At 42.5% G+C, this 16,312-nt stretch overlaps 1 protein-coding gene and 1 non-coding gene across 2 annotated transcripts; both read left to right on the top strand.

The window, feature by feature from the left end:
- Positions 1-7,177: 7,177 nt before the first annotated feature.
- On the top strand, positions 7,178-7,630 carry LOC137954854 (uncharacterized mitochondrial protein AtMg00860-like). Its single transcript, XM_068801758.1, has one exon. The coding sequence runs from the start codon at positions 7,178-7,180 to the stop codon at positions 7,628-7,630; it is 453 nt and encodes a 150-aa protein (XP_068657859.1).
- Positions 7,631-15,183: 7,553 nt separating this feature from the next.
- Positions 15,184-15,290, top strand: LOC137957387 (small nucleolar RNA R71). The gene has a single exon (XR_011113356.1). It is a non-coding gene; the product is annotated as a small nucleolar RNA R71 (small nucleolar RNA).
- Positions 15,291-16,312: the final 1,022 nt, after the last annotated feature.

Genomic DNA, 16,312 nt, shown 5'->3' with positions numbered 1-16,312 from the left:
GATAGGTACTACCATTGGCGATGGAAATAACAAATTGAAGAGCAGGTAGGACATATTTTAACTGACTGGAATCCCTTGTCATGTGATCAGATGCACCTGTATCAATAAGCCAAGTTCTATTCTTAGAATATGCAAGGAATATTGATGTTTTACCAAGGATACCCGGATAGGCAACATTTGTCGTAGGTAGCTGATTTTCTTTTGTGGATGTCAACATGGTTTTCCCAACAATCTTTTTTTGAGGTTTTTGTTTAGAAGTCCCACTACTTTGTAGGCAATAATCTCATAACAATGTTGTTGTGAATGACCTTTTTGCCTGCAGTGAGTGCTTACCAGGTTGTTAGCTTTTCCATAGGATTGAGTGTTTTGACTATGTGATGATCGTTGTCGAGTTCAATCCATTTAAAAAAAAAAAATTGGTTCTCGGTCCGGTCCGGTCCGGTTTGGGAACTGGTCCGGTAAGCCGCTAGGTTGACTTAGTTTGGGTCTCTTATTCCGGTCCAGTCTGAGTCCGGGTCGCTCAGCAGAATAATAAAAAAATGGACCGAAGTTAACTGAAACAAAAATTTATTTTTGCCTTTGTCTTCTTCCTCGAGATGATGCGGCTTTTCCTTCTCTGGTCGGTGGTGCAGTATGCTGGAAGGCTGATTGGTGGCTCGGCTATTCACGACGATGTTTGGAATACTTCTGGACTTCTTTGATGGTGGCTCTGGTCACGGCGATGACAAAGAAGAATATGGTGTTCACGACGAAATAGAGAGTCTTCGGCGACGACAGAGCGTCCCTTCGTTTCTCGGCGACGATAGAGTGTCTTCGGCGACGATATAGCATCTTCAGTTTAGTGGTGCGGGCATCGACGACATTCAAGCTGGTGGTTCGGTCATCAACAACGTTCAGAAGTCAACTTAAACCAGCTCTTCATTCACGGAAACTACAGAGCAGACCAGCTCTTGTATTTTTTCTTTTTTTTTGTGGTAGAGTTGGTGCTCTGCGCTTCGGCTACGGGACATGATATCTTCTTCATTCAAGGCGAGGACAAAAGACTTCTCCCGCTCTGATACCATGTCAAACATAGTGACACCAAAGAAAGGTTTCAAATAATGATTTTCTGATATATTCTTCTCTCAAATAGAGGCTATTTAACATACACTTACAACCGAAAATTAGGTCCAATTTATATCCTAAAATCAGGGAAACGAATAAGGAAACAAATTGTTTCCTACAATTATGCTAATTATACAACTCATAATTTTACATTACACCTTTGCACACATATTTATATTGAGAATTATATCTCAAAAGAAAGCCATGTGAGTCCACTTTCTATCCCAATAAACAGTTTCTCAATCTGATCTTTCTAGAGAGACATGTTCACATTGGAAGAATCAAAAGTCATGTTGGTATTTTGTGGCATGCAAAAATATGAATTCTAGCTGAATTTTTTGTTTCACTTTTTGAGTTGCTAATGTTGGAAGAGTTTCCTATTTGTTTTCAAAATCTAATCAAGATTTTACCAACTTGTGTATCTTTCCTTCCTTAAAAGCTTCTTTTTTTATGATCTCACCTTACATTAGTTTCCTTGAGAGGAATCTTTCGTTTATCAGTTCGTTTCCGTTTTGATAAAGTCTGAAAAATTTTAATTAAAAAATTTGGTTTTCTAATTCAAGATTCCAAATAATTGTCCAAAGTATCCCTTATTCTAGAATTATCTCTTGAATATTTTCTTTACAAATTGGTCAAGTTATGATAAAAGGTAACTGCTTTATATGAGAGGTCTATTTTTAGAATGTTTCCATTATTATGTTCCATCTAAAATCTTTCTTATTAGGGGTTTTTAAGTTTCCTTAATCATCATGTTCATAAAGGAATTATTTTTTTACGTCCCTTTTAAGTAAAACCTGGTAACTTTTTATCCATCTATTGGTCTAAAAGCACCTCATCCTTACTTGGAAGTATGAATAGTTACATTGTGCACCTCCTTTCTTTTGAAGTATGAGAGTTGCTATCATTTTATTCACACCCTTAATTCCTCAAAGTACTTCCTTCAATTTGTGTTTGTTAAAACCACTCTAGAGCAATGCGTATAGACCACTATCTAAAAGTATAGAAGTGTGCTCATCATACAGGTAAGAGTCAAGTATTTTATTTTTTACCTAAGACGTGACTGTGTTTGAACTACCCTTAAAAATTGAGTAGTCTTTTTGTTGTACCCTAATGTTGAGCGGAGTCTGTTTCAGACTATGACCGGTTTGACTAGGGTATGGAGTTTTGTCGTATGGCTAGGAGTAATTTTTCTTCTGTCACTATTATGTTGTTGGTGTGTTGTCACGAGCAGCCAAAAATAAAACCTATACTCCTAAAAATATATGTAGTAGTGAGAGTAAGAATCGATCCCACGAAGAGTGATTAGTCCACTTTTATGCTCCATGAACAAGGATGAGGCGGTGAGGGAGGGGAGGTTTTGAATATAAAGAAAACACTTTTTAAAAAAAACAACTTAGAAACAATTCAAATTAAAAGAATCAAAATCAATCAAGAGAACAAACTTTGGTCTAAGTCAACATCCACCATCGGAATACCACAACTGATCATCAATGCAAGCATATGTCAATTCGCACTTGAATAATCACTGTTGGAACTATCTTCCTATCTCTCCTTTCATAGTTAATTAGAAAACAAGCGATCCAATTAACCCTAACTACTAAACAACCCAAGACAAGTGCTGAAGGCTTAATCTAGCAGCAGCCTTAAGAATTAGAGGGATCGATGAAGCTAAAAAACACAAGCACAAGTGGCTACATTTAATTTAGTCCAGCATTCTTCTCAAGATCAAATAATTTATCACGCAACAAATCATCAAATCTCAATTGCTTCACAGGTTAGAGAGATCAAACAATTACGGATTTGACATTTAACCTAGCAATAGATTGCAACGAGTAATAAACAAGTAGGCCTCCTAGGGATTAAATGAGACAATCATGAACGAAAATTTCAGAAGAACATAGGAAGTGGAATATTTACCTCACATCTATTGAAAGTCTTATATAAATATTGATTGTGCTCATCTTGTCTAGAATCTGGCAAAGCCTAAGGAAAAAGAGGAACTGGTTTATAATCAGAAAGAGGTGAAAAATTAAGCTTAGGTACATCATCATCATCTAGAATGTTCCTGTCTGCAACGACATTTTTCTCTTTTCCTTGCTCCGACGATGCAAGGGCCGCCTTTACCGGAATCTCAACTTCTTTACCACTTCTCAAAATGATTGCACTTGCATTTTCTCTTGGATTTACTTTCGTTTGAGAGGGTTATTTCCCTGAACTTTGTACCTCTAGCCGACTAATTGCGGTTGCCATCTGACCCATCTGATTGTCCAAAATTTGAATACTGGCCCATGTCTCATATCGAAATTTCAAATTATTAGTCACAAGAGATTTAACAATATCTTCTAAAGACATACTAGAATTGGAAGTATGGCCCAATTGTTATCTAGGGGGATATTGCTGCCTATATTCCTGGTAACTTGGGTGATTTTGAGTCACAAGTTGATTAACTTGTGGATTCCCATAGCAAAGGTTGGGATGTGTTGTGGACTCAATAGCACACCAAGTCACACAACGAAGGAGGCAACAACAACTCACTCAATAGGATTTATTTCTTATATTACTTTGAGTAGGATTTATTTCTTATATTACTTTGAGTAGGATTTATTTCTTATATTACTTTGAGTAGGATTTATTACTTTGAGTAGGATTTATTTCTTATATTGTTTTGACTAGGAGTTATTTCTAATTACTTTTATATGTAGGGGCATTATGGGAATTATTGTAACCCTAACCCTAAAAATCCATGACGTGATCTATTTAAAGGTAAAGAATGAATGAATGAGGCAAGCTTTGAGATTTTAGAATAACCTACTGTAAACAGATTGAGATCACCTCTTGATCTCGAGTTTAGAGTTTACTCCAAAAATTCAACGTATCCTTCACCCTCCATTGCCATCCATCTTCATCCACCTTCATCCTCCATCATCCATAGTTGGAAGAGGAGCTTCCTGCCCCTTTTCCAAGCCCAAAGAGAGGGTCTTCCCTCCTTCTCAGCGTCAACAGCCAGCAAGGGTTCTAATCCTCTTGACGAGCAGCAAAAGGAAGGGTTTTTTGGTTCTTCCACGTGAAGGTCTGGTGCATCTCTTCCTAGCATGGAAGCATCATGGAAACCTAGCATCAATGTCCACCAAGGTGAGCCAAGGGCTACACATAAGCTAAGACTTCAATCCTAGCATGAGCAGCAACCAAACTAGGGTTGAAACCCTTGTTTTCGTGAGCAACAAAAGGTATCTCTTCCAGTCTTTTCTCCATGTGAATTAATTCAATTATAGTTATAACTTAGCACTAGAGTGGATACATAAAAAGGGGAATTGATCATGTGTGGAAGATCAATCAAAGAAGGGAGTTTTAACCCTCCTTATCGAGTCCAACAACTCTGTACAAGTGTTGGATTCAAAAATCCCACGCCGTGTTACTCGATCCATGATCCGGGATCGTAACAACATGGTATCAAAGTAGGGTAACATGGGGGATACTCTCAGCAATGAAGAAATACAAATCAGGATACAAAAGATAGAAGATAACCTTGAAACAGCACAACCAGTCCTAGGGAAGGTTTGTGGTTTGGAAGAAGAGATGAGTCGAGTCATCAGCATGCTAACTGAGCTGAAGGCAGAGAGACGTTAGAGTCCAGAGCCGAGAGAGGTGGCTCAACCATATCACAGAAGAGGGGAGCAGTGGCCTGGGCTCACGGCTGTCCAAGGATGTTATGGACTTCATAGCATCACGAGTTATCCACACGCATAGGAATTAAATTATGTCAATTTACTTTTAATGTAATTCCATTTGGTTTGGTTTGGTTTAGATGTAATATGGCATGAACCAATTGACCCATGGGTCTAATTTGTATTTACGTCCTCAACCCTATTTATGGGGACATCAAGGTGAAGGAAAGTAAGTAATGAGAAAATTAGAATTAAACAGGTCAGATTCTCCCTCAGAGGCCTAGGTCGGATTCTCCGTCTGAGGTCCAGATCGAGCTTCCTTCAAAGCTCAAGCATTCCATTCCTATTTCCATCATTCCACGTTCAAGAAACAAGAATCCTCTTCCAACGTCAAGATTCAATATGGAGGGAAGAGAGGAAAGAAGGGTGACTCGATATATGGCTCGGGAAGAACCTAACATCTTGGTATCAAACAGGTCCACCCTTGGGGATTCCTCTTCCCCTGAGGAATTGAGGCAATTAGTTGAAGATAATCACCAGAGGACAGACGTTCAAGCTCAATCCCTGGAAGAAGTGCGTCAGACTACATCTAACCATCGTGAGGCCATCAAATCCATGGATGCCACCATACAAGCCCTCCTCCGGCGACACGATGACAGTGGTATACGAGCACCACCGCCGGCTTCATCGAGCATGTGGGAAACCTTTAGACAATCATGCATCATCAGGTTAGGTCCTCCAGCTAGTAGTAATCCATTGGGAAAATTAATCAATTATAAACAGACTTGATATCTAGAGGTGTATCAAAAGACCTTTCAGGAACGTTTGGCCCGCGCTAATGAGTTTGTCAGTCACACCTAGTATGTTCACATCTTTACTTCTGGTTTGACAGAAGCTCTGCGGTTGGAAGTTGAATTACATGGTCCTACAAATTTGGACCACGCTATGAATATAGCCAGGTCAAATGAGCATAAGCAGCGTGTTCTGAAGGATTCACTGGTCAGAAAACCAGCTTGGCCTGGAAGGCACAATGCCACTGTGCCAGCACCATATTATGGGCCTCCACATTCTGGAGCCAGTACAACACCGCACCCAGACAGTTCTAACTCTACTCCACCAGCTCCTACAAAAAATTGAACAGACAAGAAATGGATCAGAGAAAGGCCAAGGGCCTTTGTTGAACTGTGATGAACAATATGTATAGGGTCACCTATGCAAAAGATTATTCAGTATATGTCTGTGGGAGGATTGTGAGGACATACTACTAGAGGAGGAGATTGTGGAGACAGGCCAAGAGGGTCCAAAGATTTCACTTCATACCATGACGGGTCTGCGCAGTTCTAATACCATGCAAGTTAAAGCCCAATTACATCATCTACTTTTGCAGTACACATAATTTCATCAGTTAGCCAGCGGCCGAACAACTTGGGTTATTCGTCTAGCAACAGACATGCGTTTCTGTCTCAGTAGCCAATGGGGCTAAAATTACCAGTGTGGGCATCTCTCCAGCCACAAACTTAGATATTGAAGGACACACATTTATTGCAGATTTCCTGGTGATCCCACTGTCAGGATTTTGATTTTGTATTGGGAATTAAATGGCTATAAGTGTTGGGGCCTATTTTATGGGATTTCCAGGCTCTGACCATGACCTTCACAGAGGACTACAATCAGATTACATTGCATGGCACCCAGGCACCAGTGCCCTACACCCTTCAGGCTGTCCAGGTCCATAACACCGACAATTGTAAGTTATCTCTATTAGTTACAGCCTTTGAGGATATCTTTCAGGAAGCTACTGCTCTACTGCTTATTAGGCACTGTGATCACCGCACCTTTTTTAAAACGGGCATTGAACCTGTACTGGTGCGTCCTTATCGTTACCCCCACTTAAAGAAGGATGAGATTGAAAGGCAAGCAGGTCTCCTTTTTCCTCCCCGGTATTACTAGTCCGCAAGCATGATAAGTCATGGAGGTTTTGTGTGAATTACAGGCAACTCAATGCGCACACCATTAAAGACAAGTTTCCCATACCAGTGGTGGACGAGTTGCTAGATGAGTTACATGGTGCTACTATATTTACCAAGCTAAATTTGAAGTCTGGGTATCATCAAATCCACGTTCATCCATCAAATGTGGAGAAAACTGTGTTCCGCATGCACCACCGGCATTTCAAGTTCCTCGTGATGCCATTTGGTCTCTCAAATGCGCCTTCCACATTCCAAGTCATCATGAATGAGGTATTTTCCTCTCTCTTGAGGAAATACGTTTTGGTATTTTTTTATGATATTTTGGTACATAGCAACAGTTGGGAAGAGCATCTTCAGCACCTTCACCAGGTATTTACTCTTAACCACTCACATCATTTGGTTTTAAATCAGTCCAAATGTTCTATGGGTACCTCATAAATGGCGTACTTGGGTCACATTATTTCAGTAGTTGGGGTGAAGGTAGACCAGAGTAAGATACAGGCCGTCATAGATTGGCCTCCTCCTACCTCCATTACAGCATTAAGGGGATTTTTGGGCCTAGTTGGTTATTACAGGAAATTTATTCGCAGCTATGGCCAAATTGGAGCACCGCTCAACAACCTACTCAAGAAAAATGCCTTTACCTGGTCCGAGACAGCGGCTCATGGCTTTCAGCAGTTGAAAGAGGGCTTATCATCCGCACCGGTTTTGCAGTTACCGAACTTTAATGGGTCATTTGTGGTGGAATGTGATGCTTCGGGGGGCGGTATTGGTGCAGTGTTACACCAACAGGGACACCCGATCGCTTATTCTAGCCGCCAACTTGGCCACCACCACCCCAAATTAGAAGCTTATGAGAGGGAACTAATCGGTTTAGCTAAAGCAATATAGCAATGGCGGCCTTATCTCTGGGGGCACTCATTTCTGATTCGCACTGATCATTGCGGCCTCAAGTATTTGCTTGAACAGCTCCTCACTATCTCACCGCAGCAACATTGGTTAAGTAAACTTATGGGGTTTGACTTTACAGTGGAGTATAAACCTGGGAGTTTGAATGTAGGGGTTGATGCTTTATCTCGCCGAGACATTCCAGAGCTGCAATTACATGCCATTAGTCAACCTAGAGATCTCTTGTTGGATTCTATTCGGGAAGAGACACACCAGTACCCAAAAATTATCGCTTTATATCATGAGATCCAGCAGGGGAGATCGAAAAAAGATTGGACAGTTCAGGATAGTCTGGTCCTCTTCAAAAACCGGATCTTTCTACACCACACGTCACCACTTATTCACAACATTTTAGCCTCCTTCCATGATAGTACACATGAGGGCCGACAAAAATTATATTTCTGGATAAGTCGGGAATTTTATTGGAGGGGTATGAAGCGCAGTATAGCCAATTATGTGGCGGCTTGTCAGATTTGTCAATGGAATAAAGCTGAATCATTAAGTTCAGCTGGGTTGCTCCAACCTCTTCAGCTACCGTCACAAGTCTAGTCAAATATTTCCATGGACTTCATCGCGATGGCCTTCCCTCATCGTCCGGCAAATCCATTATCTTTGTAGTGGTTGATCATTTTTCAAAGTATGGCCATTTCATACCTCTGGTGCATCCTTACACTGCAGCTCACGTAGCTCAGCTCTTTATGGATAATATTGTCCGCTTACATGGGATGCCTACTTCCATTACCAGTGATAGATATGTCATCTTTACCAGTACATTCTGGAAAGAACTATTCAAGCTACAGAGCACAATGTTAGCATTCTCTTCCGCCTACCATCTGTAGACTGATGGTAAGACAGAGGTCGTCAACCGAACAATTGAGATGTATCTTCATTGTTTCGTGGGGGACTCACCTAAACGGTGGGTTAAGTGGCTCGCCTGGGCTGAATTCTATTACAACACCTCCTACCACAGCGCACTCGGAACTACCCCATTCAAGGTAGTATATGGTAGAGACCCACCCAGCCTTTTATCATATGAACCAGGTGCCTCCAAGTTTGCCACTTTGGACCAAGCATTAGCAGAAAGAGACACCTTGCTCACTGAGGTGCGCACTCATCTCCAGGAGGCCCATAATACTATAAAATTTTATTATGACAAGAAGCACCAGGAAGTCTTCTCTTCTCCAGAAGATTATGTATGGCTGCGTCTCCAACACGACAGGCAGTTGTCACTGACAGCCTCCAAACATCACAAGCTCTCTCCGAAGTATTATGGTCCCTTGCAGGTAATGGACCGCATTGGTACAGTTGTCTACAGCTTGCAACTTCCGCTAGAGGCCAAGATTCACAATGTGTTTCACGTCTCCCAACTGAAGGCCTTCCAAGGTGACTCTCCCTTGCTGCACACACCTCTGCCATCACTACATGGGGGACGTATCCTTTCTACTCCAGCACAAGTGTTACAGGCTCGCCACATTCACGGTGATTGGGAGATCCTAGTGCAATGGGCTGATGTTGATCCCAATGACATGAAATGGGAGCCATTAGACGCATTCCAAACCCTCTACCCCTTCTTCGAGCTTGAGGACAAGCTCTTTCTCCAGGAGGGGGTGATGTTATGGACTCCATAGCATCACGAGTTATCCATAGGCATAGGAATTAAATTATATCAATTTACTTTTAATGTAATTCCATTTGGTTTGGTTTGGTTTAGATGTAATATGGCATGAACAAATTGACCCATGGGTCTAATTTGTATTTCCGTCCTCTACCCTATTTATGGGGACGTCAAGGTGAAGGAAAGTAAGTATTGAGAAAATTAGAATTAAACAGGTCAGATTCTCCCTCAAAGGTCTAGGTTGGATTCTCCCTCTGAGGTCCAGGTCGAGCTTCCTTCAAAGCTCAAGCATTCCATTTCTATTTCCATCATTCCACGTTCAAGAAACAAGAATCCTCTTCCAGCGTCAAGATTCAATATGGAGGGAAGAGAGGAAAGAAGGGTGACTCGATCCATGGCTCAGGAAGAACCTAACAAAAGACCCCAACATGGAGGCACAGTTCCAAGGTACACCAAGTTAGATTTTCCCTCTTTCAATTGTTCAGTTGATCCCTTAATTTGGTTGCATAGATGTGAATTTATTTTTTTAAACCAAGGGACTACTGAATGGGATAAGGTGCAACTAGCCTCTTTCCATATGATAGATGAAGCCCTATTATGGGTTACTCAAGTAGAAAAAGAGAGACTAGGGATGAATTGGGGAGAATTTAAAAATCTATGCACAGTTAGATTTGGCCCTCCTGCCAACAGCATCCCCCTAGGGGAGTTAGTCCCATTGTGACAAACTGGTTTTGTGGAACAATATAAAAAACTATTCCAGGAAAAGTTGGCTCGTGTGGGTGAGAGGGTATTGGTTGACCAACAGGTCTCCCTATTCACAGCAGGTCTCAATGAGTATTTACAGCTAGAGGTGGAACTCGTTATGCCTACAGAAATAGCTCATGCAATGAATATGGCCCGAGCAATGGAACAACGACAATAGTTGCAACAACGTAAGCCTGGTTGGTCGGGTGAGAGGAACACTTGGCAAGGGCACCACTATACTTCATCTCATGGGGCATCTCCAGCAGCACCATCCTCCATACACACTCCGACTATGACTCAGGTAATCGATCCCCGCCCTACCAAACTTTATTAAAAAATTAATGAGTGCCGAGATGGCTGAACGACGGTCCAAAACTTTATGTTATAACTGCGATGAGCAGTATCGGGTGGGGCACCAATGTAAACGATTGTTTTGGCTCGAGGTGGTAGATTCAGAGGATCCAGAGGAGCCTGATGATACTATCGAGGAGGAACCACCGGAGATATGTTTGCATGCTATTATTGGGCAGAAATCGCCTAACACAATGCAAGTCCGAGCTTATGTCATTGACCGAGAATTGGTGGGACTAGTCAACTTGGGGAGTACACACATTTTTTTGAGTTTGACAGCCGCATAGCACCTCCAGCTCCAGATACACCCTCATCCGATAGCCACCGTCTCAGTGGCCAATGGCAAGAAGGTCCCTAGCTATGGGATTAGTAACACGGTAACTTTTTCCATTGGCTCTACTTCATTTAATGCTGATTTTTTTGTTATTCCCCTTGCTGGATTTGATATGGTATTAGGCATTAAATGGTTACAAACGTTGGGGTCCATTTTGTGGGACTTTTCGGCTTTAACCATGAGCTTTGATTTGGCAGGGAGTTGGGTGCTCTTACTAGGCTGTCAGGTGGATAGGGCCCACCGCATGCACACTTTGTAGACACAGGAACAGCCTGACAGTACTAGTGATGGTCTGGTTGAGGAGGTTTCTGACCTCTTCCAGGAGCCTTTGGGATTGCCTCCCCTGAGGCACTATGACCATAGGATCTGTTTGAAACCAGGATCTGAGGTAGTGGTCGTGCGACCATACCATTACCCACACCTTCAAAAGGGCGAGATAGAGCATCAGTGCCAGGAGATGTTGAAACAGGGTCTTATTCGTCCCAGTCGCTCCCCGTTCTCTTCACCCGTCTTACTTGTGAAGAAACATGATGGGACATGGAGATTCTACGTGGATTATCGGGAGTTGAACGTGCTGACAGTGAAAGACAAGTTTCTGATTCCGATAGTGGATGAGCTCCTAGATGAGTTACATGGGTTGTGGTTATTCACTAAACTCGACCTACGTTCAGGATACCATCAGGTCCGGATGCACCCCTCTGATATCGAGAAGATGGCGTTCCGCACACATCATGGCCACTTTGAGTTCGTCGTCATGTTGTTCGGGTTATCCAATGCACCCTCCACTTTTCAAGCTTTGATGAACGAGGAATTTAGCCCCTATCTTCAAAATTTTGTCCTTGTGTTTTTCGATGATATTTTTATATATAGCAAGTCGGTTGAGTAGCACTTGGCACACTTGAGGATTGTTTTTGACTTGTTACGAGCACATCAACTCTATTTAAAACATTCCAAGTGTTCTTTAGCGGCTTCACATGTGGCTTATCTGGGACACATTATCTCACATGAGGGGGTTACGGTGGATCCCGAGAAGATCCGAGTTATTCATGAGTCGCCGAAGGCACAGTCTTGTTCTGCATTACGGGATTTTTTGGGTCATGCGGGCTACTACCGCAAATTTATTCAGAACTATGGGCCGGTGGCAGCACCATTGACCAGTCTGCTCAAGAAAAATTCCTTCCTTTAGAATGAGGAGGCCACCAGTCGTTTGCGGCACTAAAATCTGTTCTCGCATCCACACCAGTATTATAGCTTCCCAACTTTGACAAATTATTTGTGTAGAGTGTGACGCTTCGAGCATGAGCATTGGGGTCGTTTTACAGCAGTTGGGCCATCCTATTGCTTATTTTAGCAGATAGTTGGTAGTCCGTCATAACAAGTTGGCAGCCTATGAGCGAGAATTGATTGGGTTGGCTAAGGCGGTCCAACATTAGAGGCCTTATCTATGGGGCCGGGCTTTTCTCATACGCACGGATCACTATAGCCTTAAATTCCTACTGGAACAGTATTTGACGACGACGACGCCACAACAACACTAGATCAATAAGTTGTTGGGGTTTGACTTCTCGGTGGAATATCGTGCAGGGAGATTGAATAAGGCGGCAGACGCCTTGTCACGGTGTTTTGAGGATAAGAAGTCGGTCTATTTGATCAGCCAGCCGAGATTTCTCATCCTTGACTTGATGAGACATGCACATGCCACTGACCCTACACTACAGGAACTGCATCAGAAGATTTCAGAAGGGACAATGAATTCGAAGTGGTCCATCCAGGATTCACTTATTTATTACAAACAACGGCTTTTTCTTCTACCTGAGTCCGAGTTGATTCCAGCTATTCTCTCAGCCTACCATGACAGTACACACGAGGGTATACAGAAGATCTAGCACAGAATTCAAGCTGATTTTTACTGGCAAGCCATGAAGCCCTTTATTGCTACTTATGTGGGTGATTGTCAGGTCTGCCAACGCAACAAAGTCGAACACTTGAGTCCAGCTGGTCTTATCCAGCCTCTGGCCCTTCCTACTCAGGTTTGGGCCGACATTTTGATGGATTTTGTGGAAGGTCTACCCATGTCCTCCGACAAATCCATACTTTTCGTGGTGGTCGATAGATTCTCCAAGTACGGACATTTTATACCGTTGGCACATCCTTATACAGCAACACGGGTTGGTTAGACTTTCCTGGAGCAGATAGTCCGCTTACATGGCATTCTAGAATCCATTGTGAGTGACCGAGATGCAGTTTTCATGAGCACCTTTTGGTGGGAAATCTTTCGCTTGAGTGGGACTAAATTGAAGTTCTCCTCCGCCTATCATCCGCAGACAGACGGGCAGACAGAGGTGGTGAACCGCACCATCGAGATGTATCTATGGTGCTTGGTGGCTGATCGTCCGTGGCAATGGGTTCAATGGCTTCCGTGGGCCGAATACTGTTACAACACTTCATTCCACTCTGCCTTGCAATCCCCTCCTTTTCGGGTTATGTATGGCCGGGATCCACCTCGCCTTCTCTCGTACATTCCAGGGTCCACCCGCGTGGATGTGATTGATCAGGCACTCATGAATCGGGATCTGCTGCTACAAAATATCACAGAACGGCTACGACGCGCCCTAGTTCGGATGAAAGATGTCTACGACAAAGGCCATCGTGAGGTCTCTTTGAGGTTGGGGATTATGTGTGGCTACGGGTCCAGCCCTACCGTCAGCAGTCTCTTGCGGGACCTCCATGACATAAGCTCTCTCTCAGAGTTTTTGGGTCGTTCCCCATTTTTCGACGAGTGGGACCAGTTGCCTATTAGCTCAAATTACCCGACACGGCCAAACTTCATGATGTGTTTCATGTCTCTCTTTTGAAGCCACATTCCAGGGTGCAGCCTACATCCACTCCATTCCTACCACCAGTTGATAATGGCAAGTTTATTCTTAGCTGCGGTGTTACACGCTCGACTGACCAATGACCATTGGGAGATTCTCTTTCAGTGGACGGACACTGACTCCGACGCTACAACATGGGAACGTGTGGACATCTTCAAACAAGTCGATCCAGCTTTTGAGCTTGAGGACAAGTTCTTTCTCTAAGGGGAGGCAGATGTTGTGGACTCAATAGCACACCGAGTCACACAACGAAGAAGGCAACAACAACTCACTCAATAGGATTTATTTCTTATATTACTTTGAGTATGATTTATTTCTTATATTACTTTGAGTAGGATTTATTTCTTATATTTTTTTAAGTAGGAGTTATCTCTAATTACTTTTATATGTAGGGACATTATGGGAATTATTGTAACCCTAACCCTAAAACTCCATGACGTGATCTATTTAAAGGGAAAGAATGAATGAATGAGGCAAGCTTTGAGATTTTAGAATATCCTAGTGTAAACAGGCTGAGATCACCTCTTGATCTCGAGTTTAGGGTTTACTCCAATAATCCAACGTATCCTTCACCCTCCATTGCCATCCATCTTCATCCACCTTCATCCTCCATCATCCATAGCTGGAAGAGGAGCTTCCTGCCCCTTTTCCAAGCCCAAAGAGAGGGTCTTCCCTCCTTCTCAGCGTCAACAGCCAGCAAGGGCTCTAACCCTATTGACGAGCTGAAAAAGGAAGGATTTTTTGGTTCTTCCACGTGAAGGTCTGGTGCATCTCTTCCTAGCTTGGAAGCATCATGGAAACCTAGCATCAATGTCCACCAAGGTGAGCCAAGGGCTACACATAAGCTAGGACTTCAATCCTAGCACGAGTAGCAACGAAACCAGGGTTGAAACCCTGGTTTCTGTGAGCGACAAAAGGTATCTCTTCTAGTCTTTTCTCCATGTGAATTAATTCAATTCTAGCTATAACTTAGCACTAGAGTGGATACATAAAAAGGGGAACTGATCACGTGTGGAAGATCATCCAAAGAAGGGAGCATTCACCCTCCTTATCAAGTCCAACAACTCTGTACAAGTGCTGGATTAACAAATCCCACACCGTGTTACTTGACTCTTGACCCGGGACCGTAACAGGATGATCCTTCCATCCCATGTTATTTGTGTTCAAATAGGGATCATTCTTCCTTTGCGGTGGTCCAAGATAACCACTTGCCACATTCACTTGCTCAGTGGGCTCCTCTTGAAGAGTTGGGCACATATCAGTTGGAAGCCTTACTACTAAACAAATCCCACAAACCTTCGTTGTTTATGTATTACCTACAGCCATTTGAAAAACAAGAGAAATTATACTTGAAATTTTTTGTTCCAGGGAGAAAATATTTACCTCATTAACATTCTCAAATGGAAGGTCAAGCCTAGCGCCAGATTTTTGAGAATTGGCCGCCATATTTTCAATCAAGTTTCTTGCGGCCTCGGGAGTTTTATCCACCAAATCTCCTCCACTAGCAGCATCAATCCTTCTCCTATCAGTGAGTAGAAAGCCCTCATAGAAATACTGGATAAGAAGCTGCTTGCTAATCTAATGATGGGGTCAACTTGCACATAATTTCTTGAAACGTTCCCATTATTCGTGTAGGGACTCTCCATTATGCTGCCTTACACCACAAATTTCTTTCCGAATGTTGGCCTCCCTTGAAGTTGGGAAATATTTCTCCAAAAACAGTCTCTTCATCTCGCACCATGTGGTAATACTCCCGGAGGGTAGATAATAGAGCCAATCCTTAGCCGAATTCTTCAAAGAAAACCGAAAGGCTCGTAATTTAATTTGTTCTTCAGTCACCCCCGTGGGTTTCATACTCATGCATACCACATGAAACTCCTGTAGATGCTTGTGAGGATATTCACCTGCAACACCATGAAAAGTGGGCACGAGATGTATTAGTCCAGATTTTAATTCAAACATAGTAGTAGCATCTAAAGTAGGGAACGTTATGCATAAGGGTTGTTGATTCAAATATGGGGTTGCAAGCTCTTTAAAAGTTAGATTTCCAGCCATGACTTCCTCTTCCTCTAAATCAGATTCGCTATCAAATGGGGAATCAAGAGCTAGATTGTTCTCTTCAAAATTCCTCCGAGTTTCTCTCCTTAACCTACGCAAAGTTCTTTCTATTTCTGGATCGCACTGCAAATCACCTTGATTAGAAGATCAACATACAGTCATAAACAATCAAGGGAATTCTAATAAAACATGAAAAACAAATCAGGAATTTTTTTTTCAAGAACGAAATAAGGATCACAATAAGCACAAAAAAAATCTACTAGAATTTGTCCCCGACAACGGCGCCAAAATTTGGTGTGCTATTGCGGGCAACCAAAAAGAAAACCTATACTCCTAAAAATATATGTACCAGTGTGAGTAAGCATCGATCTCACGAAGAGTGATTAGTCCACTTTTAAGCTCCGTGAAAAATGATGGGGGGGGGGGGGGGGGGGGGGGGGGGGTTTGTTTAATGAAAAGACTTTTTTAAAAAAACAACTTAGAAACAATTCAAATTAAAAGAATCGAAATCAATCAAGACAATAAACATTGGTCTAAGTCAACTTCCACCATTGGAATTCTACAACTGATCATCAATGCAAGCATATGTCAATTCGCACTTGAATATTCACCGTTGGAACTATCTTCCTATCTCTCCTTTCGTAGTT

The sequence above is a fragment of the Aristolochia californica genome, unplaced genomic scaffold (assembly GCF_029961685.1).
Source record: "Aristolochia californica isolate CCGP_79_NKW_82.1479 unplaced genomic scaffold, dmAriCali1.0.hap1 SCAF_2, whole genome shotgun sequence".
Lineage (NCBI taxonomy): Eukaryota > Viridiplantae > Streptophyta > Magnoliopsida > Piperales > Aristolochiaceae > Aristolochia > Aristolochia californica.
The sequence above is the reverse complement of the archived record's forward strand: the minus strand, read 5'-3'. Positions and strand labels throughout refer to the sequence as shown.

Bases quoted from the DNA above. Each gene is read 5' to 3' on its own strand.
- LOC137954854 (XM_068801758.1), top strand. From the start codon at position 7,178: ATGGCGTACTTGGGTCACATTATTTCAGTAGTTGGGGTGAAGGTAGAC.